Source organism: Cetorhinus maximus, unplaced genomic scaffold (genome assembly GCF_964194155.1).
Source record: "Cetorhinus maximus unplaced genomic scaffold, sCetMax3.hap1.1 HAP1_SCAFFOLD_396, whole genome shotgun sequence".
Classification (NCBI taxonomy): Eukaryota; Metazoa; Chordata; class Chondrichthyes; order Lamniformes; family Cetorhinidae; genus Cetorhinus; species Cetorhinus maximus.
This window is the reverse complement of record NW_027596342.1, coordinates 29,930-54,840: the sequence shown is the minus strand read 5'-3', so window position 1 is coordinate 54,840 and position 24,911 is coordinate 29,930. Positions and strand designations below refer to the sequence as shown.

General features: G+C 43.8%; 1 protein-coding gene across 3 annotated transcripts in view; it reads right to left on the bottom strand.

The window, feature by feature from the left end:
* Nucleotides 1–20,350, bottom strand: part of LOC144673605 (solute carrier organic anion transporter family member 2A1-like) — a 210,664-nt gene extending 190,314 nt beyond the window's left edge. For all 3 annotated transcript variants that reach the window (XM_078535353.1, XM_078535356.1, XM_078535354.1), the window contains exon 1: nucleotides 20,217–20,350. In XM_078535353.1, the coding sequence (XP_078391479.1) occupies nucleotides 20,217–20,333 (117 nt within the window). In that variant the 5' untranslated portion in view covers nucleotides 20,334–20,350. The remainder of the gene's footprint in view (nucleotides 1–20,216) is intronic.
* Between the last annotated feature and the right edge of the window lie 4,561 nt (nucleotides 20,351–24,911).

The following is a 24,911-nucleotide window of genomic DNA, read 5'->3' as shown; positions in this document are numbered from 1 at the left end:
TGATGACGCTACTTTCAAAAACAGCTCCTCTGATATGTCCTCCTTCTTCCTTAACCGAGGTTTTCCATCCACGGTCGTTGACAGGGCCCTCAACCGTGTCCGGCCCATATCCCGCGCATCCTCCCTCACGCCTTCTCCTCCTTCCCAGAAACATGATAGGGTCCCCCTTGTCCTCACTTATCACCTCACCAGCCTCCGCATTCAAAGGATCATCCTCCGCCATTTCCGCCAACTCCAGCATGATGCCACCACCAAACGCATCTTCCCTTCACCCCCCCCGACGGCATTCCGTAGGGATCGTTCCCTCCGGGACACCCTGGTTCACTCCTCCATCACCCCCTACTCCTCAACCCCCACCTATGGCACCTCCCCATGCCCACGCAGAAGATGCAACACCTGCCCCTTCACTTCCTCTCTCCTCACCGTCCAAGGGCCCAAACACTCCTTTCAAGTGAAGCAGCATTTCACTTACATTTCCCCTAACTTAGTCTACTGCATTCGTTGCTCCCAATGCGGTCTTCTCTACATTGGAGAGACCAAACGCAAACTGGGCGACCGCTTTGCAGAACACCTGCGGTCTGTCCGCAAGAAAGACCCAAACCTCCCTGTCGCTTGCCATTTTAACACTCCACCCTGTTCTCTTGCCCACATGTCTGTCCTTGGCTTGCTGCATTGTTCCAGTGAAGCCCAACGCAAACTGGAGGAACAGCACCTCATCTTCCGACTAGGCACTTTACAGCCTTCCGGGCTGAATATTGAATTCAACAACTTTAGATCTTAAACTCCCCCTCCCCCCATCCCCACCCTGTTTCTCCCCCCTCCCTTTTTTTTTCTTTCAATAATTTATATAGATTCTTCTTTCCCCACCTATTTCCATTATTTTTAAATCTAAAACTAAAACTTTGTTAGTCTTTCCACCCCACCCCCACTAGAGCTGTACCTTGTGTATCCTGCCTTCCATTCTTAATTAGCACTTTTCTTAGATAATATCACCACCTTCAACACCTCTTTGATCCTTTTGTCTGTGACATCTTTTGATTATCTGCTCCTATCACTGCTTGCTTATCCCTACAACCACCCCACCCTCAACTTCTCTCCCCCCGCCCCCCACCTTAAACCAGCTTATATTTCACCTCTCTCCTAACTATACTCAGTTCTGCCGAAGGGTCGTGAGGACTCGAAACGTCAACTGATTTCTTCTCCACCGATGCTGCCAGACCTGCTGAGTTTTTCCAGGTAATTCTGTTTTTGTTTTACCTTCTCTCCATCGTAAGGTTAGAAGTGGGGATGTTTGCTGATAATTGTACAACGTTCAGCACAATTCACAATTCAACCGATACTATGGTAGTCCGTACCACTTGTAGCAAGACCTGGATAACATTCAGGCTTAATGTTCACTAACTCACCTGCAGATTCCCCAAGAACCTCTCCACTATCTACAAGCCACAAGTCAGGAGTGTGATGGAATACTCCCCACTTGCCTGAATGATTGTCGCTCTAGCAGCACTCATGAAGCTCGAAACCATTCAGGACAAAGTAAACCATTTTAAACATTCGGTCCCTCCACCACTGACACAGAAGCAATTGGAGCATGAGAGAAGCAAGAAATATAAAAACAGACTGTTTTGGATACTGGTGAGGACATTGGTTTCTCACAGGAGTGCAGTCAGAGCTAAGTTGTGGCACTGCGGGTGGCAAATGAAGGCAAATTTCTGAGTGCAAAAACAGTAGGGCAATAATAGCTGGGGACTTCAACTACCCTAATATCAACTGGGATATGAGCAATGTGAAAGGTATAGAGGGCACAAAATTTTTGAACTGCATTCAAGAGAACTTTTTTAGCCAGCATGTAAAATGCCCAACGAGAATTCTAGATTCAGTCTGAGGAAATGAAGCTGGGCAAGTGGATGAAGTAGCAGTGGGTGAGCATTTTGGAGATAATGACCATAATACAGGTACATTTACCATCATTGTGAAAAAGGACAAAGATAGAACTGGAGGAAAAGGTCCAAACTGGGGAAAGACAAATTTTACAAAGCTGAGAAACGAACTGGCAAAAGTGGACTGGTTACAGATACTAGAATGGAAATCAGTGATGGACCAGTGGGAAGCATTCAATAGCAAGATTCTACAGACACTGTGTAGGCTTGTCCGCACAAAGGAAAATGGCAGTACTACCAAATTTAGAGCCCCCTGGTTATCCAGAAACAAACAGGGTAAGATAAAGCAGAAAAATAAAGCTTATGACGGTCACAAAAAACTTAATACTGTAGGAAGCCTAGAGGAGTATAGAAAGTGCAGGGGTGAAGTAAAAAAAGGTAATTAGGAAAGCAAAGAGAGGATATGAAAAAATGTTGGCAGGTAAAATCAAGGAAAACCCAAAAACATGTTTTGTCAGTATATTAAGAGCAAGAGGATAACTAAGGAAAGGGTAGTGTCTATCAGAAATGTATAAAGTAACTTATGCGTGGATGCAGAAGATGTGGGCAAGGTTTTCAATGAGCACTTTGTCTCTGTCTTCACTAAGTAGAGGGATGATGCAGACATTCTAGTTAAAGAGGAGGAGTGTGAAATATTAGATACAACAAGCATAATGAGAGAGGAAGCACTGGAGGGACTGGCATCTTTCAAGGTGGATAAATCACCAGGACCGGATGGATTGTATCCCAGGCTGTTAAAGGAAGCCAAGGAGGAAATAGCAGATGCTCTGAGGAGCAAGTAACATTCACGCCACACAATTGCCAGGCAATGACCATCCCCAACAAGAGAAATTCTAACCATTGCCCCTTGACGGTCAATGGCATTATCATCACTGAATCCACCACTATCAACATCCTGGGGGTTACCATTGACCAGAACTGAACAGGACTAGCCATATTAATACTGTGGCTATGAGAGCTGGTCAGAGGCTAGGAATTGTGTGACGTGTAACTCACCTCCTGACTTCCCAAAGCCTGTCCACCATCTATAAGGCACAAGTCAGGAGTGTGATGGAATACTCCCCACTTGCCTGGATGAGTGCAGCTCCCATAACACTCAATAAGTTTGACACCATCCAGGACAAAGCAGCTAACTTGATTGGTACCACATCCATAAACATTCGCTCCCACCATCACTGACGCATAGTAGCAGCAGTGTGTACCTTCTACAAGATGCACTGCAGAAATTCACCAAGGCTCCTTAGGCACCACCTTCCAAACCCATGACAACTACCATCTAGAAGGACAAGGGCAGTAGATAGATGGGAACTCTATCACCTGAAAGTTCCCCTCCAAGTCACTCACCATCCTGACTTGAAAATGTATTGCTGTTCCTTCACTGTTGCTAGGCCAAAATCCTGGAACTCCCTTCCTAACAGCACTGTGGGTGTACCTACACCACATGGACTGCAGCAGTTCAAGAAGGAAGCTCACCACCACCTTCTCAAGGGCTACTAGGCATGGGCAATAAATGCTGGCCCAGCCAGTGAAGCCCACATCCCGTGAATGAATAAAAGAAATTTCCAATGCTAACTAGATACAGACGAGGTACCAGAGTATTGGAGGTCTGCAAACATTGTATCATTATTCAAAAACGGTGCGAGGGATAGGCTAAATAATTATAGGCTGGTCAGTCTGACTTCGGCAGTGGGCAGATTGTTGGAATCAATTCTGAGAGACAGGATTAATATGTCACTTAGAAAGGCATGGATTGATCAGGGATAGCATGGTTTTGTTAGGGAAGATCATGTCTTACTAGCTTAATAGAATTTTTTGAGGAAGTAACAAGGAGGATTGATGAAGGTAGCGCAGTGAATGTTATCTACATGGATTTTAGCAAGGCATTTGACAAAGTCCCACATGGCAGACTAGTCAGAAAAGTAAAAGCCCATGGGATACAGGGGAATGCGGTGAGTCAGATTCAAAATTGGCTCAGCAGCAGGAAACAAAGGGTAATGGCTGATGGATGTTTTTGCAAATGGAGTGGTTTCCAGTGGCATTCCACAGGGCTCAGTGTTGGGTCCCTTGCTGTTTTTTGAATTTATTAATGATTTGGACTTGAATGTGAGTGACATGATTGGGAAATTTGCAGATGACACAAAAATTGGCCATGTAATTGATTGTGAAGAGAATAGCTGTTGTCCCCAGAATATCAATGGTTTTGTTGAGTAGGCAAAAAAGTGTTGAATGGAATTCAATCCTTAGAAGTGTGGGGTAATGCATTTGGGGAGGGCAAACAAAGCAAGGGAAAAACAATAAACGGGAGGATATTGAGAGGGATAGAGGAAGTTAGAGACCTTGGGGTGCATGTCCACAGGTCCCTGGCAGGACCGGTGGATAAGGTGGTAAAGAAAGCTTATGGAATGCTTTCCTTTATTGAATGAGGTATGGAATACAAAAGCAGAGGTGTAATGATGGAACTGTATGAAATGCTGGTTAGGCCACAGTTGGAATTTTGCATACAGTTCTGGTCGCCACATTACAGGAAGGACATAATTGCTCTGGAGAGAGTAGAGGAGATTTACACGAATGTTGCCAGGGCTTTAAAATTGCAGCTATGAGGAAAGATTGGATAGGCTGGGGTTTTCCTCAGAGCAGAGGAGGCTGAGTGGTGACTTGATTGAGGTAGAGAGGGTTATGAGGGGCCTAGATAAAATAAACGGGATGCCATTTCCCCTAGCAGAGGTCAATTACCAGGGGGCACAGATTTAAGGTGATTGGTAGGAGGATTAGAGGGGACATGAGGAAAAACTTCGTCACCCAGAAGGCGGTGGGCATTTGGAATTCATTACCTGGTTTGGTGGTGGAAGCAGAAACCCTCAGCTCATTTAAAAGGCACCTGGATCTGCACCTGTGACCTGCAGGGCTACAGAGCAGGTGCCGGAAGGTGGGATTAGAGTGGGCAGCTGGTTTTTTTGTTTTGGCCAGCACAGACATGATGAGCTGAATGGCTTCTTTCTGTGCCATAACTTTTCTATTGTTCTATGATCTTAAATGCTTCGACAAATACATAAAAAGTACATAGAAGAACAGCTCAAGTGAGCATTGGTCCCTGAGAGGGTGAGACTGGGGAACTAATAATGGGAAACAAGGAAATGGCGGAGACTTTGAACAAGTATTTTGTATTTGTCTTCGCAGTGGAAGACACAAAAAGCATTCCAAGAATAGTAGAAAAACAGGAGTCAAAATGGTGAGAGGAACTTAAACAAATTGCTATCCGGAGAGAAAAAGTGTGAGGGAAAATAAGGGAACTTAAGGCTGACAAGTCCCCTGGACTTGCATCCTAGGCTCTTAAAGGAAGTAGCTGCAAAGTGAGTGGATGCATTGGTTACAATTTTCCAAAATTCCTTAGATTCTGGCAAGGTCCCAGCGGATTGGAAAGCCGCAAATGTAACAGGGAAAAAAAGATTTTGTTTTTACATCTCAAAACTGTCCTTCAATGTGCTAATTAACTGCTTGCACAGTATAACCTCCTACAGTACATCAGTAAATCAGTTCCCGCAGTTAATCAATGTAAAATGTATCAATAATCACGCTCTTCATAACCTTGCATTTAGTCCATCTTCTGTAATATGTTGAAACAATGACTGTTTAATGGTATTCTTACATCAATCTTCTGAATTTCAAACTATACCTTCTCAACTATATTTACCGATTTTCACTCGCTCTGGCCAATATGCACATAAATTAAACCTTACTTGTTTTTTGTAAGCTGCTGGTTTTTGAAAATAAAATGTAATTTACTTCTCTGCAGTCCAGTAAAATACAACAATTCATGTAAAATATTTCCCTCCCTTGCATTTCTCCCTGTACAGTCTTGCTGGTATTTCTCACTGACATCTGCTCTACAACAATTAGAACTTAAATTTATGTAGTTCCAATATTATAGTAAAATACCACAAAATATAATCATAGGATTGTAATCATACAACATTTGACACCAAGGAGATATTAGGGAAGATGACAAATATTTGGTCAAAGAGACAGGTTTGAAGGAGCATATTAAAGGAAGAACAAGAGGTAGAGAGGTGGAGATGTTAAGGAAGAGAGTTCCAGAGCTTAGGACCCAGGGTACTACAAGCATAGCCACCGATGGTGAAGCAATTAAAATCAAGGATGGTGAAGAAGCCAGAAATAGAAGAGCACAGAGATATCAGATGGTTGTGGGGCTGGAGGAGATCACAGAGATACAAAGGGCCAGTCCATGTAGGATTTGAAACACGGAATGAATGTTTAAAATCAAGGTATTATCAGACTGGGATCCAATGTAGGTAAACGAGCTTAGGGATGATTGGTGAACAGGACTTGGTGTGAGCAGCAGAGTTTTGGATTGCCTTAAGTTTATGGGATGAAGAAAGTGGGAGAGCAGTCAGGAGTACATTGGGATAATCAAAGTTGCGAGGTAACAAAGGCATGGGCTGAGGCACGGATGAGGGATATCACCAACGCTGAAATAGGCAATCTTATCTCATCTTAGAGTCCAATGTAAACCATGGCTGTAAACAGTCTGGTGCAGCCTCAGGTATTTGGCAGGGAACTAGGTGGAGTTGATAGTGGGGAACGAAGCATGTGGAGGGGACCGAAGAAAATGGAACCTAAGGAAAGGAGCAGGTTTTTTGATTAATTTCTGGACCTCCCTAATACTCTATGGACTGGATTTTAGGGCCCCCCACTGGTGTATTTGAAGGTGGGGGAACTCGTAAAATATAGTGGGTGGCCTTCGCACACCTTCCCATCCATCCCCAACCTGTCTCCGATATTACAGTGAGCGGGGAGGGTGTCAGGCAGCCGCCAATCTTTAGGCTTATAGAGACCCTTAAGTGGCCTCTTTTAATGGTTTTTTAAAAAATATTTGTTCATGAGATGTGAGCATCGCTGGCTAGGCCAGCATTTATTGCCTATCCCTAATTGACCTTGTTTAGAGGGCATTTTAAGAGTCAACCACATTGCTGTGGGTCTGGAGTCACATGTAGGCCAGACCAGGTAAGGACAGCAGATTTCCTTCCCTAAAGGACATTAGTGAACCAGATGGGTTTTTCCAACAATCAGCAATGGTTTCTTGGTCATCATCAGACTTTTAATTCCTGATTTTTATTGAATTCAAATTCCACCATCTGCCATGGTGGGATTCGAACCCAGGTCCCCAGTGTCTATACCACTATACCACCACCTCCCCACCACCTACCACTTAAGTGCCACATTTCAGCTCTGCCGCTATTTTCTGTGCAACAGGGGAAGGCAGAGGCAAGGCGGGTAGCCCAGCACTTCCACAATGCAGGCTGCTGTTGGACAAGAAAGGGGGTACCTCCCTTGCAGGGTCCCCTGTGCCCATCAGATGAACCCTTCCCTCCCCAAAATCATACCTCCTCTTTAATCCTCCCTGTTAGCCTCTCAAACTCAGCCGCCCACCCACTCCTATTCCCTCGTTGGGGTCTGCCAGCCAGACCTGTCCTTTGAAGACCTACCTTTAGTAAGACCTCCATCAGTCTTTTTCTTCAGGGATTGCATGTAGTCTCAGCAGTGACCACTGTTCAATCCTGGCGCTGCTGGGAATACAGAGCTGCCAGCCAATCAATTTGGCTGGCAACTCTCTTGGGTGGGACTTTGTCCCAGATCGGTGCAGAAATCCCACTCTGAAACAATTAAGTCTGCTCCCAGTGTAATATCACTGCCAGGAAACCGAGTTTTGGGTGGGCGGGCTGACGACGGACATTTCGGTTGGGGGCCAGGCAGTTGCAGGGAGGGGGATGGGTGGTGGAAGTGTGCAGGGAATACAGCGCTCAGTAAAATCCAGCCTTATGTATCTGAATCTCAAAGTCATTTGGGCTTTCACTGTTTCTAGCTTTTCATAATTTATTTATCCTTTTTAGGTCCAAAGTGATGACCTCACATTTGCCTACATGGAAATCTATCTGCCACAGTTTTGCCTATTCAGGCATTCTATTAATATTTCTTTGTAATTTTACACTTCCATCTACACTGCTCGCAATGCCACCTGTCTTTGTTCCATTGGAAAATATGGTTATGTGGCTTTCTATCCCAGCATCTAAGTCATTAGTTGATAACGTGAGAGGGTGAGACCTCAACATAGGCCCCTGAGTGACACCACTAGTCACATCCTGCCAATTAAAGTTCCTGCCAATTATCCCTACTCTCTGTCTCTTTCCGTTCAGCTGATTTCCTAACCAAGTCAATAATTTGCATCCAAATTCATGGCCTTCAACTTTAGCTAACAGCCTCTTAGAGAAATCAAATGCCTTCTGGAAGTCCACATAAATAATATCCATAGACATTCCCCAATCCACTGCTTAAGTCACCTCATTAAAAAATTCAATCAGGCTTGTCAGTCATGGTCTACCCTTTACAAATCCATGGGTCTCTGATGACAAAAATTTTCAAGGTGTTCAGTCACACTACCCTTAATTATAGATTCTAGGGGCAGAATTTTGCCCTTGATGGGCGGGCGGGCCCAACCAACTCGTGGGCGGGCCAATTAAGGCCCACCCAGTGGGCTGCCCGACGGGAAGCGTTATGCGCTCCCTGTGTGGGCGGGAGGGATTCCTCCCCAAAGTGCTGCCTCAGGGAGATCACTGAAAGGCAGTGAAACATTAAAAATAGAAAAATAAAAAAATCATTAACATGTCCCCCTCATGTAAAAATGTCACACGATATGGGACATGTTAATGAAATACATAAAAAACTTTATTGAACTTTTTTAATTCCGATATCAAACTTCATCCCGCCACTGGATGAGGTTTGTAAAAAAAAAATCACTTACCCACCTGCCCGTTGGGCCCGTGCGCCGACCTGAAGTTCGCACGGGCCCCTCAAAATCCTGGTCGATTGGTCACTTCATGGCCTTAACAAGGCTTTTAATTAATGGCGGGCGCGCATCACGCTGCATAGCGCGCCCGCCAACTGAAACATCGCTATGCCGCGCGCTGACGTCAGGACGCTCGCGCAACATTTTAAGCGCTGCCGTGCGGGCTCTGCCACCTGCACGTCAGCCAGAAGATTCTGCCCTAGTAATTTCCCAGCAACAGATGTTAGGCTAATTGGTCTATAATTTCCCAGCTTCCCTCTCTCAGCTTTCTTAACATCCATCTTGGCTTCCACATTCCCAATATGAAGTTGGTGGAAAGTTCAGCTCATCCAGTGCTGCACGTGGACAGCCAGCCAAACAACTTAGAGACTGTGGGGAGAGTGGATGGGTCAAGAGAGAAATTTATGGCACAGTGGTGTCCATTGAGCCCATCAAGTACATGATGTTAGTCCCATCCTCACTCCCCTATCCCCCATATAACCCTGCAAGTTTAGTTCCTTCAAGTGCCCATCCAATTTTCTTTTGAAATCATTGATCGTCTCTGCCCCACTGCCCTCATGAGTAGTGAGTTCCAGATCATTATCACTCGCTGGATAAAAAAAGTTCTTCCTCACAGTCTCCCTGAAATCTCGAATCAGTTTCCCCTAGTCCTTGTACCATCAGCTATTGGAAACAGTTTTCTTTCTCTAATTTATTGAAGCCTGTCATAATCATGTACACCTCTATCAAATCTCCCCTTAATCTCCTTTGCTGTGAGGAGAACAGCCCCAGGTTCATCAACCTAGACTTGTAAAATCTTTCACCCCTGAAAGTATTCTGGTGGATCTCCTCTGTATCCTCTCAAGGATTCTCACATACTTCCTAAAGCATGGTGACCAGAACTATACACAATATTCTGTTGGTGGCATAACAGGAGCTTTATAAATGTTCATCATAACATTTTTGCTTTTGTACTCAATATTTTTATTTATGAAGCCCAAGATCCCATATGCTTGGCTAACTGCTCTAAATATGTCTTGCCACTTTCAAAGATCGATACACATGAACCCCGGGGTCTCTCTGTCCCTGCACATTCTTTAGAGCTGTGCCATTAAGAATGTCTTGACTCTCCATTTTCCTTTTGCCAAAAGGCAACATCTCACACTCCCTTGTATTTGATTCCATTTGGACCTTTGTCTGCCCATTTGGCTAGCCTACCTATATCCTGCTGCAGTCAATTCATATTGTCTCCACTTACTGCCACACCTCAAAGCTTAGTATCATTGGCAAATGTTGAAATTTACTTCATTTTCCAATATCAAAATTGTTTATATGTGTCAACAAAACAGTGTACCTAGCACTGACTGTTGGGCACACGATTGTCTACCACCTCCAGTCTGAAAAATAACATCTACCACGACTCACTGTTTTCTGCCCTAAACCAATTTTTAATTTACTGACCTTCCTATTCCATGAGCCTCAATTTTGTTAACTAGCCTTTTATGTACTCCTTTGTCAAATACTTTCTTAAAATCCAAATAGACAACACCCACAGCGCTCCCCTCTTCAACCTATCTTGTAAATTCATCAAAAAATTCAGTTAGTCAAACATGACCTGCATTTTACAAATCCATTACTGACTTTCCTTAAGTAATTCAAACCTCTCCAAGTGCTTTTTAATTCTTGAATAAAAATAGAAAATGCTCGAAATACTCAGCAAGTCTGGCACCATCTTTGGATAGAGAAACAGAAAGAACATTTCAAGTTGATGATCTTTCATCACAACTTGTGGGAGAATAAAATACATATACAGGATAACAAAGGGTTAAGTGGTTAAACTATCTAATGGAATATTACAACGAAGTGTCCTTGAAACTAGGCCCATCCGTTTTTTCACTAGCACATAAAATAATAGACTAGTCGCGCTATCAGCTACCTTCCCAGACTAATGGGCGCCAGATGGGTTGTGCAAGTGTCAGATGTGGTTGTAAACTAAAAGAACTATTGTGTGCATGCCAAAAGATATGTACTTTTTTGCTATAACTATGTGTGTACTCTGATGCTTCCTCAGAGTGTCAGCTAGCTCCATTGTATGCTGCTGTGCTCTCCGTGATATCACGATTTAATAAAGGCTTCCGAGACAAACCTCCTGGGTCTGAGTGTTCACTCCGTTTTCCACGACACAACTGTTAATTCTTTCCTTGATGATTGTTTCTAAAATCTTACCCACCAATGATGTTAAAGTGATCGTCCTGGAGTTACTAGGAACGTTCTTACAACCTTTCTTGGCTAAGGGTGTCAGATTGCCACTCTGGCACCTCCCTCATACCAAGGGAATATTGGAAGATTATTGCAAGCCCTTCCACTATTTCCATCCCCACTTCTTTCAGCAACCTGGGATGCAAGCCATCTGGACCAGGTGGCTTATCCACTCTAAGCCTTTCCAGTACATTCTTCCTAACAATTTTCACACCATCTATTACCCCTACCACCTCCGCTTCTACTAATATTTTGTCAGCATTCTCTTCCTTAGCAAACACTGATATAAAGTATTAATTGCCCTGCACCTCTAACCTCTTTGTCCTAATGGACCCTCTTGCAACCTGCTTACTATTTACACGCTGGTAGAAGATTTTTGGGTTCCCTTTTATGTTGACTGCCATCCTCTTCTCATATTCTCTATTTACCAATCTTATTTTCCTCTTCACATCCCCTCTCATCTTATTGCGTTTGGCCTGGTTCTTGCCTGAAGAATCACCTGACATGGATCATATGCACCCTCTTTTTTTATTTCATCATATTCTCTAACTCCCTCATCATTTAAGGGGTCCTGGCTTTGGTTCTGTTACCTTTCGCCCATCTTGAAATGTCCCTAGCCTGTATTTGAAACATCACTTCCTAAAAGATCACCAATTTTTCCATTACAGTTTTTCCTGTCAAACTTTGGTTCTATTTGAACTTGGCTAGATCCCCTCTCATTCTTTTGAAGTTAGTCCTCTTCCAATTTAAAAGTTCTACTTTAGATTGTTCCTTGCTCCTTGCATTTACTAATCTACACCTTATGATACAGTGATCACTCTTACCCAAGTGTTCCCCCACAGATGCTTGATCCACCTCATTTCCCAGCACCAGATCCAGCAATGCCTCCTTCCTAGTTGGACTGAGATCATATTGGTTAGGAAAGCTGTTCTGAACATTCTCCTGTGAAATGGCCCCATAGATGACAAATTACGTTCAACATCAAAATGCCACACCATGTATGCAACAAGATGCAGACAGTCTAAGACCTTAGCATACAGCATGACAGGAGTCAGCCTTACATCCATCAAGCAGAGCCTTGAAGTGGAATGGCATGGGCACACCACAAAAACCATGTTGCAAATGATTCAAACAAAATCCTCGAATTTGTTAGGAGAAATCTAACCAAATGCAACAAAACACTGAAGATTGTAGCATACAATGGAACCTGAGATAAAAGGGGAGTAAAGGTATTTTAGAGTAACTGTGGAGAGCTTAGGGGTTGGCGGTTGGCTGTTAGCTGTTGGCTGTGTCAAGATCATCTCCTCGGAACAGCTCTAGGCTTGGAGAAGATGCAGTTTGAATCAGCCATCCAGTCAAGCCAGAAAAGTCTTGGGCTGCAAAAGGCAGTCTTGTTCTGAACTTTTGGATTTCCACAGCAGAATGGAAGAGAGTTTTAGATATCGTGTGGTGTGCCTTTATTAAAGCTACAGCAATTTGCCTTGGATAATATTACTGGATTTTTTAGTTAAACATCAAAAAAAGGGAGTGTTGCCCAGGAGGCAGTTACTTGTGGGTCTGACCAAGTAGGGATTTTTTTGGGGAAATGTTTTGAAAGACTAATTTTAACTGTGTAACTGTAATTTTGTGTGCTTAAGTTTTCTTTCCTTCTTGCTAATAAAACTTTTATTTTTAATTTTTAAAATCCCAAAAGTGTTACAGAACTTCTTGCTGCTACGATCAGTACGTTTCTTCTCTTTTTCAGAATACAAAAATAAAGCGTTTGGCCCATAACCCAAGTTTCCTTCTGGGATTTGGTTTGCTGAGCAATTAACATCTGCTGTGGTCATAACAAAGGAATGTGCAGTGGTCACTCCTAACGATACTGTCATGGACATGCATCTGCGGTATGCAGGTTGGTGAGGATGAGGTTAAGTATGTTTTTCCCTCCTGTTGGTTCCCTCACCACCTTTAGGACTCAGCCAGCTCGGTCTGTAGTGGTGCAAATGGGCCAGTCTTGGTGATGGACATTGAAGTTCCCCACCCTGAGTACATTCTGCGTCCTTGTGTGTTCAACATGGAGCAGTACTGATTCATCAGCTGAGGTGTACGTGGTAATCAGTAGGAAGCTTTTTTGACCTCATCCTCACAAACCTGCCTGCCGCAGATGCATCTGTCCATGACAGTATCGGTAGGAGTGACCACTGTACATTCCTTTGTTATGGCCACAGCAGATGTTAATTGTTAAGCAAACCAAATCCCAGAAGGAAACTTGGGTTATGGGCAACTCCCTCCCGACTATATACCACTGTATACCTCTGCTGGGTCTGTCCTGCTGATGGGACAGGTCATACGCAGGGATGGTGGTGGTGGTGTCTGGACTTGATCTTTAAGGTATCATTCTGTGAGCATGACACGGAGTCACACATATCTTCATACCAGATCAGGTAAGGACGGCAGATGTACTTCTCTAAAGGGCATTAGTAAACCAGGTGGGTTTTTACAACAATCGACAATGGTTTCATGGTCATCATTAGGTTCTTAATTCCAGGTATTTTATTGAATTAAAATTCCACCATCCATAATGGCGAGTGTCTGGATTATTAGTTTAGTGACAATACTACTACGCCACCACCTTCCCCTATTGTTGCACACAAGCAAATCGAAACAGCTTCATACCAAACACCATAAGAGACTAGAAAAACATTCGCCCAGAGGGAACCAATCAAAGCACTTCACAGTGCACATGGAAAAGGGGAAACAAGAACAGATAGTGTCGGGGAAGCACATTGCAAGGAAGTTGCACTATGTCGAGACAAGGTTACGGCGATAAGGCTGGAGAGAGGGACTAGGTGGAATGCTCTTTCAGAGAGCCAGTGCAGACTCAATGGGCTGAATGGCCTCCTTCTGCACTGTAAAGACACTGTGATACTGTAATATCACCGCTCTATAGTTTTTGCACATCTTCCTGGTTTCCCTGTAGATCTGTTCCTCTATCTCTCTCTCATATTATTTGGGGGGGCCTCTAGAATATCTCAAGAATTATGATCAAAATTTTCTTGTTTCTCCAACCGAATGTATTCTTTTATTTTCCCCTCAAGAACATTCTCACTTTCCACACTACAAAAGTAATTCCTGATGAGTACTACCACATGAGCTCTCTTTCTTCCTTCCCTATCTTTACTGAGCACTTGCTACCTTTAAATATTAAGCATCCAGTCTTCACCATTGTTAAGTGACATTTCTGTTATTGTCACTACATCATATTCGTATGTTTATTTGTGTTTGTAGCTCACCAACATTATTCAGCACACCTTGTACATTTACATATATGCATTGTAAATCTGTGTTTGCATTCCTCGTAGTCCTTTTTAGTACACTCCTACCCAATATGGTACCACTTCCTTCTCTATTAATATCAAATACTCTCACTCCTTTATGCACCTTATTCCTCTTCTCTACTTCCATATGCTGATGCCCATCCCTCTGCGAATTTACTTTAAACCCTTCACCGCCACATTAATGAACCTCCCTGCAAGGACATCGATCCCAGTCCTGTTGAGATACAACACACCTATTTTGAAGAGGTGCCTCCTGACCCAGAACTGGTCCCAATGCACCAAGAATCTGGAGCCCTCATTCCTGCATGGTGTCTTCACAGGGTCACAGAACCATTACGGTGCAGGAGGAGGCCATTTGGCCCGTCAAGTCTGCACTGGCTCTCTGAAATGGCATTCTACCTAGTCCCACTCCTCTTCCTTATCCCTGTGACCTTGCACATTCTTTCTTTTCAGATAGCAATCTAATTACCTTTGGATACGTCAGTCAAACCTGCCTCCACCACCTTCTCAGGAAGTTCGTTCCAGACTCTAACCACCCTCTGGGTGAAAAAATATTTTCTCCTTCACTTTTACTCCTTTTGAATCTCTGCCCTTTCGTTCTTGATGCTCTCTTGATTGGGAACAGTTTCTCACTATTTACCCTGTCCATACCCCTCAGGATCTTCAATACCTCTATCAAGTCTCCTCTCAGCCTTCTTTTCTCCAAGGAAAACTGTCCCAACCTCTCCAATCTATCCTCATGGCTAGAATTCTTTATCCTTGGAATCATTCTTGTCAATCTCCTCTGTACTCTCTCCAATGCCTTCACATCCTTCCTCAAGTATGGTGCCCAGAACTGGACACAGTACTCCAGATGAAGCCTTACTAGTGTCTTATACAAGTTCAAAATTACCTCCTTACTCTTGTACTCAATGCCCCTATTAATAAAGCCAAAGATACTATATGCTTTATTAACTGCTCTCTCAACATACCCTGCCATCTTCAATGAGCATATACACCGAGGTCCCTTTGTTCCTGCACCTCCTTTAGAGTTTCTCCCTTTATTTTACACTGTCTCTCCATATTCTTTCTGCCAAAACAAATCATTTCACACTTCTCTGCATTGAACTTCATCTGCCACTTGTCTGCCCAACCCATCAAATCCAATCCTTTTGAAGTTCAAGACTATCCACATCACAGTTGGCAATGTTTCCAATCTTCGATTCATCTGCAAATTTTGAAATCATGCCCTGCACACCACAGTATAGGTTATTAATATATATCAGGAAGATCAAAGATCCCAACACTGACCCCTGAGGAACTCTGCTACAAGCCTTCCTCCAATCTGAAAAATAGCCATTTATCACTACTCTGTTTCCTGTCACTCAGCCAATCATCCAAGTGTCTACTTTCCCTTTATTTCATGAGCTAGAATTTTTCTCACAAGTCTGTTGTGTGGCACTGTATCAAATGCCTTCTGAAAATCCATATGCACCATATCAACAGCGTTGCCCTTATCAAACTTCTCTGTTACCCCCTCAAAAGACTCCACCAAGTTAATTAAACATGATTTTCCCTTAATGAATCCATGCTGGCTTTCCTTAATTATCCTGCACTTGTCTAAATGATTATTGATTTTGTCCCAAACTTTAGTTTCCAGAAATTTCCCTCCCACTGAAGTCAAACTGACTGGTCTGTAGTTGATGGCTTTATCCTTGCACCACTTTTTGAACAAGGGTGTAACATTTGCAATTTTCCAGTCCTCTGGCACCACCCCTGTGTCTAAGGACGACTGGAAGATTATCACGAGTGCTTCTGTAATTTCCACACTCACTTCTCTCATCTCATCTCATCTAGTCCTGGTACCTTATCTATTGCAAGTAAAGATTGCCTTTCTAACATCTCCTTCTCCTCAATTGTAAATTCTTCTAGTATACCAGTTACCTCCTCTCACACCTCCGCCTGGGTAGCGACTTTTTCATTTATAAAGAGAGATGCAAAGTACTTGTTTAATACCTCCACTATTTCTCCTGCCTCCACGTGCAATTGCCCTTTTTTATTATCCCTAATGGGCCCTACTCTTTCTTTTACCATCCTTTTATTATTCATATGCTTGTAGAAGACCTTGGGATTCCCTTTTAATGTTAGCTGCCAGTCTGTTTTCATGCTTTCTCCTTGCTTTTCTTATTAGCTTTTTTCACTTTCCCTCTGTTCCTTCCATATTCAACCTGATTCTCCATTGTATTTTCTACCTGACATCCGTCGTATGCGCACTTCTTCCTTTTCATTTTCACCTCTATCTCCCTCGTTATCCAGGATGTTCTGGATTTATTTGTCCTACCTTTGGGACCAGAGTTGGGGTAAGGGGGCATTTCAGGGTGGCAACCTGTAACGAATGGAGTGCCACAGATCAGGGCTGGGGCCACAATTATTTACAATATATATTAATGACTTGGTTGAATGAAGTGAATGCACTATCGCCAAGTTTGCGGATGACACAAAAATAGGTGGGAAGGCAATTGGTGAGGATGACACAGAGTCAACAGAGAAATATAGATAGGTTAAGTGAGTGGGCAAAAACTTGGCAGATGGAATATAATGTGGGAAAATGTGAGGTTTTGCACTTTGGCAGGAAGAATAGAAGAGCTGAATATTATTTCAATGGAGAAAGACTGCAGAAAGCGGCAGCACAGAGGGATTTGGGGGTCCTTGTGCATGAATCACAAAAAGCTAGCATACAAGTTCAGCAGGTAATAGGTAAGGAAAATAGAATGCTGCCCTTTATTTCAAAGGGAATGGAGTATAAAAATAGGGAAGTCTTGCTAAAACTATACAAGGCACTAGTTAGACCACACCTAGAATACTGTGAACAATTTTGGTCCCCTTATCGAAATGGAGGCAGTCCAGAGAAGGTTCACTAGGTTAATCCCAGGTATGGAGGGATTTTCTTATGAGGAGAGGTTGAGTCGGTTGGGCCGAAACTCATTGGAGTTTAGGAGAATGAGAAGCAACCTTATTAAACATATAATTCTTAAGGGGCTTGAAAGGGTAGATGCTGAGAGGTTGTTTCCCCTCCTGGGAGAGTCTAGGATCAGAGGGCATAATCTCAGAGTAAGAGGTCACTCATTTAAGACAGAAATGAGGAGGAATTTCTTCTCTCAGGAGGGTGGTGAATCTGTGGAATTCTTTACCACAGAGGGCTGTAGAGGCTGGATCATTAAGCATATTCAAGCTTGAGACAGACAGGTTTTTAATCAGTATGGGAATCAAGGGGTATGGGGAAAAGGCAGGAAAATGGTGTTGAGGATTATCAGATCAGCCATGATCTCATTGAATGGCGGAGCAGACTCGAAGGGCCAAATGGCCCACTTCTGCTCCTACGTCTTATGGTCTTTCCCCTTCAAGGAAATATACCTTGACATTGCCTGAAATACTTTTTCTCTGAAGGTGGCTCATTATTCAGCCACTGTCTTTTCCACCAACATTTAATTCCAACTCACTTGACTCAGATGCATTCTTATCCCATCGAAGTTGGTTTTCCCCCAATTAATTATCCCTAATCTGGATTGTTCAATGCCCTTTTCCATGGCCAACCTAAACCTTATAATACAATGGTCACTGTCCCCTAAAAGCTCTCAGCTCTCTCTCTCTCTCTCTCTCTGGCTGCGTTATGAGCTTCCCCTATGGCAAAATAAGAGCCAGCTACTAGAGGTTGAGGAAAGGTAGAAAATGAAAGGATCACCTCCTTCCCCTTTTCACCGAACTCCCTTAATCACCACACTCCAACTGATATTTGATCCACTTGGGCCAACTCATTCCCCAGTACCAGGTCCAACAGTGTCTGCCCTCTCATTGGGCCAAAAACATACTACTGCAGAAAATTATCTTGAACATATTCTAGGAACTCTCATCCCTCTTGTCCCTTTGCACTATTCCTATCCCAGCCTATATTTGGATAATTGAAGATCCTCATTATAACCTCTTGCACCTCTCTACTTACTTCGCAAATTTGTTTCTCTACATTCCTTCCGCTATAGATCACTATGGCCATCTATATACTACACTGATCAATGTTATTGCACCTAGCCAGAGGGGTTCCACCCCTGACCCCTGTGGAACATCCTCTCTCTCCAGTGTTGTAATGCCATCTTTAATCAATACTGCCACCCACCACACCCCCTTTTCATCCTTTCCTGTCTCTCCTAAGCACCTTGTGCCCAGGAATATATAATGCCCACTCCTGCCCTTCAGCCAGGTCTCTGTTATAGCAAAAATATCATAATTCCATTTGTCAACCTGTGCCTGCAGTTCACCAATCTTATTAACCACACTCCGTGCATTCACATACATGCACATTAACCCTGATTTAGGCTTTTTACTTTCCCCCTTACTCAGATCCCATCTAATGACTTAATATTGCCTACTCTAATTCTAACAAACTCTCCATGTATTCTATCTACCTTGAGACTACTCTCTGATATATCCTACTTATTCGTTGATACTTCACTATTTCCCACTGCCAGTTTTTCTCCTCTCCACTCTGAATTTCCCCTCAGGTTCCCATCCCCCTGCCAATCTTGTTTAAACCCTCCCCAATAGCAATAGCAAACCTCCCTGCAAGGTCATTCATCCTAGTCCTATTAAGGCATAACCCATCCCATTAGGCCTATCATGTCTATGCCAGCTCCCTGCATGAGCAATTCACCTTTTCCCTGTAGTCCTGCAAATTTTTCCTTTTCCGATAAGATTAAATTTCGTTTTTAAAGCCATGATTAAATCTGCCTCTGCCACACTCTCAGGTAATGCATTTCAGATTCTAACCAGTCATCGTTTGAAAAAGTTCTTCCTCATGTCACCATTGCTTCTTTTGCCAATTACCTTAAATCTGTGCTCTCTGGTTCTCAATCTTTCTATCAATGGAAACAGATTCTCCCTATCTACTCTATCCACATCCCTCATGATTTTGAACACTTCTATCAAATCTCCTCTCAATCTTCTCTCCTCCAAAGAGAACAGTCCTAGCTTCTCTAATCTATCTACCTAACTGAAGTTCCTCACCCCTGAAAGCAATTCTGTGCCTTTTTTTATGCAGCCTCTCTAATGCCTACACATCTGAAACTGGGAGCTTCAGCTGTTGCAGGTCATAACACTTCCTGCACATATCGTTATCCAGAACACGAGAAGCGTCCAGGAGTTCCTATATGAAACAGGATGCACACACCATGGGTCCGAGTTGCCTTGCTATTCCTCTATGTATTAGATAACAAATTACTGCTTAAATAATTTAAGAGTCATCAGCTACTCACCAGTCAGCCTCTTCTCTTCTACTGACATCACTTAAAGGAAGATGTGCTGAACTCTCAATTTCTAAAAAAAAACCTTTGATTTAAATTTACTGAAAATTCAGAACTGTTAATGTTACTATCCCTTGTTATTTAATTATAACTTTATCCTCTAGATTTGATTAACTAATTGAGCACTGATTGTTTGATAAATTACAACATTGGCTTTAGATTTTAGTATCTGCATTAACTAATCAATCAATTTAGCTTTAGTTTATTAGATTAAATTAAAAACTTACCATAAAACTCATCCCACATGACTCTTTGTCCAATGACCTCACTTTGCTAACGGGACAGCCTGATCACACACAGCCTCTGGTCGTGATTGACGTGATATGTCTGTCCAGAGTAACCCCACAGGACCGTGTCTATCCTGGTCAAACTCCTAGAGGCCCTAGTCTGTCCTGCATTTAAATCCCATAGGTCCCTCTCTATCCTGAGATTAAGTCCCACAGGACTGTATCTATACTGAGTTAAACATCCACAGGACTGTGTCCGTCATGAACCAAACTACAGCTCACTTCTGCTACAATACCTCATGCAAGCTGGATATGAAGCCGGATGAGAAGCTGGAGAGCCCAAATTGTTTCTCAATGGTGACGATGCTGCTTTTGAAATAGGCACTGTGCAGGAGTTGGGTGCACTGCAGCATTCCATGGCACAGGACAAAGAGCTGCAAAGGAAGAAGGAAAAACTGTCAGGGAGCTCTGTCACCGTGTAGTTAGGCGCAGTTCAGAGATGATTTCCCAACTTGCAAAACATGTTTAAATCTTGAGGAATAAATGGAGATTAAAATGAGTCCAAATACAAATAAAAGCAAAAAACTGCAGATGCTGGAAATCCAAATATAAATAAGGTGCCCAAAAGTGGTCCTGGTAAATGTTAAATAGTGAATCAGACTTTTGCCAAGTGACAAAGGGGCTGATGTCAAAACCTGAAACACGTTTTGTTAATCAGGAACTTTCACTTGGTGTATATTTCTCCTCATTCTGCACACAGCAAACATAAATGAGATTCCGAAATTTGTACTTGAGGGTTGAGCACTTTAAACATGAGCACCTGGCAGCACTAATTCACATGCATTGTATTATACTTCATTATATTGCATTTGATTTTATTATCCTCTATTCTAATAGTCATTTGGTACTACAGAACTTGAGTACTGCCGAAAAACGAGACATGTCAAAGCTTTTCGTCTTTCGCTCATCAGGACACTTTGCAAGAATACCAATATATGGGGAAGCAATTTATACTGTATGAGAAGAGAGCAATTATTGGTGGGCAAATGGGCTCTGATTTGTAAAAGTGTTGCTATGGAGAATGCACCAATGATGGTGACTGACAGCCAAGCATCATTTGAAATTTAAACCAGGCAGCTTGACCCTGATGGGTCAAGGCGTTGCCCTGAGGAATGAGTTAGCAAATGGCTGTCATTTATTTTGTTTAGCTGAAACAAGCGCAATGTGTGTACATGTTCTTTCTGACTGACAAGAACAGGGCCTTGTGTATTAATATGTGTTTCTTCCAGTGCACACAATGCACCAGGCTGACTGGCAATCTTAAATTGGTTGTCAGTGTAATTCTTAGCATTCTGAGGATTATTTAGCAAATGCTGTCCAATCGCGGAATCGCATCTAATGTTGGACACTATGTTTTGAGTTTTGCAAGCACGGGCTTGTTGGATACAGTCTGTACCCTGCCCATTGCCAACAGCGGCTGGGACATGCTGTTTGATATGATCCGCCAATCTTTGGGATGTCTGGCCTAAATACCTAGCATCACACTGACACTGAAATTCATATACCACGTTACTCATTTGTATGATAGGCAGAAGGTCTTTTTAGCTTGATGGCAGCATCCTGTTTGTGGCGAGTCGTCGTGTACCTACACCACATGGACTGCAGTTTTTTTAACATTTAATCTTTCACAGGATCTGAGCATCCGCTGGGAGGCCAGCATTTATTGGCCATCCCTAATTGCCCTTGAGAAGGTGGTGGTGAGCCACCTTCATGAACTGCTGGCGATGTTCCCATGCATTTCTGCCCTTGTCCTTCTAGGTGGTACAGGTTGCGGGTTTGGAAGGTGCTGTCGAAGGTGAGTTGCTACAGTGCATCTTGTAAGTGGTACTGTGTGTCAGTGGTGGAGGGAGTTAATGCTTAAGGTGAGGAATGGGGTGCCAATCAAGTGGGCTGCTTTATCCTGAATGGTGTCAAGGTTCTTGAGCATTTTTGGAGCTGCACTCACCCAGGCAAGTGGAGAGTATTCATCACACTCCTAACTTATGCCTTGCAGATGGTGGTCAGGCTTTGGGGAGTCAGGAGGTGAGTTACTCACCGCAGGATTCCTAGCCTCTGACCTGCTCTTGTAGCCACAGTATTTATATGGCTAGTTCAGTTCAGTTTCTGGTCAGTGGTAACTCCCAGGGTGTTGATAGTGGGGGATTCAGCGATGGTAATGTCATGGAATGTCAAGGGGCGATGGTTAGATTCTCTCTAGTTGAAGATGGACATTCGTGCCACACAAGTACCAGGCAATGTTAGTTACTGTTCAACAGCTCAAGCCTAAATATTGTCCAGGTCTTGCCGCATTTGGACATGGACTGCTTCAGTATCTGAGGAGTCAAGAATGGTGCTGAACATTGTGGAATCATCAGCAAACATCCCCACTTCTGACCTTATGATGGAGCGGAGGTCATTGATGAAGCAGCTGAAGACGGTTGGGCCTAGGACACTACACGGAGGAACTCCTACAGTGATATCCGGGATGTGCTTCCCCAACCAGGAGAAAGTGAAACAGCCTACTAATCGGCCACCTTTTCTAACTCCCTCCCCAATTGGGTGAGCAGAGAGTGTCCTGAAGAGGACTGCTCAGCCACAGATTGTGAATGATTGGCCTGTTGCCCAGCTGCCCAAAGATAAAAACAAAAAACTACTGCGGATGCTGGAAATCCAAAACAAAAACAGAATTACCTGGAAAAACTCAGCAGGTCTGGCAGCATCTGCGGAGAAGAAAAGAGTTGACGTTTCGAGTCCTCATGACCCTTCAGCAAAACTGAGTAAAGTTAGGAGTGGGGTGAAATATAAGCTGGTTTAAGGTGGTGGGGGGGGGAGAGAAGTTGGGGGGGGCGGGGTGGGTGGTAGTAGGGACAAGCAAGCAGTGATAGGAGCAGATAATCAAAAGATGTCACAGACAAAGGAACAAAGACGTGTTAAAGGTGGTGATATTATCTAAAAGAATGTGCTAATTAAGAATGGATGGCAGGACACTCAAGGTACAGCTCTAGTGGGGTGGGGTGGAAAGACTGACAGGGCATTACAGGTATAGATTTAAAAATAATGGAAATAGGTGGGAAAAGAAAAATCTATATAAATTATTGAAAAAAACAAAAGGGAGGGGGAAGAAACGGAAAGGGGGTGGGGATGGGGGAGGGAGTTCAAGATCCAAAGTTGTCCCAAACAATCCCCATCCACCACTACTCTCCTCCGTCTGGCTGAACTTGTTCTCACACTGAACAATTTCTCCTTTAACTCCTCTCACTTCCTCCAAATAAAAGGTGTAGCTATGGGTACCCGCATGGGCCCCAGCTATGCCTGTCTCTTTATGGGGTATGTGGAACATTCCTTGTTCCAGTCCTACTCCGGCCCCCTCCCACAACTCTTTCTCCGGTACATCGATGATTACTTCGGTGCTGCTTCATGCTCTCGTCGGGACCTGGAAAAATTTATTAATTTTGCTTCCAATCTCCACCCCTCCATCATTTTCACATGGTCCATCTCTGACACTTCCCTTCCCTTCCTTGACCTCTTTGTCTCAATTTCTGGTGATAGACTGTCCACCAATATCCATTACAAGCCTACCGCCTCCCACAGCTACCTCGATTACAGCTCCTCACACCCCGCTTCCTGTAAGGACTCCATCCCATTCTCTCAGTTCCTTCGCCTCCGTCGCATCTGTTCTGATGATGCTACCTTCAAAAACAGTTCCTCTGACATGTCCTCCTTCTTCCTTAACCGAGGTTTTCCACCCACGGTCATTGACAGGGCCCTCAACCGTGTCCGGCCCATCTTCCACGCATCTGCCCTCACGCCTTCTCCTCCCTCCCAGAAACATGATAGGGTCCCCCTTGTCCTCACTTATCACCCCACCAGCCTCCGCATTCAAAGGATCATCCTCCGCCATTTCCGCCAACTCCAGCATGATGCCACCACCAAACACATCTTCCCTTCACCCCCCATCGGTGGCATTCCCTAGGGATCGTTCCCTCCGGGACACCCTGGTTCACTCCTCCATCACCCCCTACTCCTCAACCCCCACCTATGGCACCTCCCCATGCCCACGCAGAAGATGCAACACCTGCCCCTTCACTTCCTCTCTCCTCACCGTCCAAGGGCCCAAACACTCCTTTCAAGTGAAGCAGCATTTCACTTACATTTCCCCTAACTTAGTCTACTGCATTCGTTGCTCCCAATGCGGTCTCCTCTACATTGGAGAGACCAAACGCAAACTGGGCGACCGCTTTGCAGAACACCTGTGGTCTGTCCGCAAGAAAGACCCAAACCTCCCTGTCGCTTGCCATTTTAACACTCCACCCTGCTCTCTTGCCCACATGTCTGTCCTTGGCTTGCTGCATTGTTCCAGTGAAGCCCAACGCAAACTGGAGGAACAGCACCTCATCTTCCGACTAGGCACTTTACAGCCTTCCGGACTGAATATTGAATTCAACAACTTTAGGTCTTGAACTCCCTCCCCCATCCCCACCCCCTTTCCGTTTCTTCCCCCTCCCTTTTGCTTTTTCCAATAATTTATATAGATTTTTCTTTTCCCACCTATTTCCATTATTTTTAAATCTATACCTGTAATGCCCTGTCAGTCTGTCCACCCCACCCCCACTAGTGCTGTATCTTGAGTGTCCAGCCATCCATTCTTAATTAGCACATTCTCTTAGATAATATCACCACCTTTAACACGTCTTTGTTCCTTTGTCTGTGACATCTTTTGATTATCTGCTCCTATCACTGCTTGTTTGTCCCTACTACCACCCACCCACCCCCCCTCAACTTCTCTCCCCCCACCTCACCCCCCACCTTAAACCAGCTTATATTTCACCCCTCTCCTAATTTTACTCAGTTCTGCTGAAGGGTCATGAGGACTCGAAACGTCAACACTTTTCTTCTCCGCCGATGCTGCCAGACCTGCTGAGTTTTTCCAGGTAATTCTGTTTTTGTTTTGC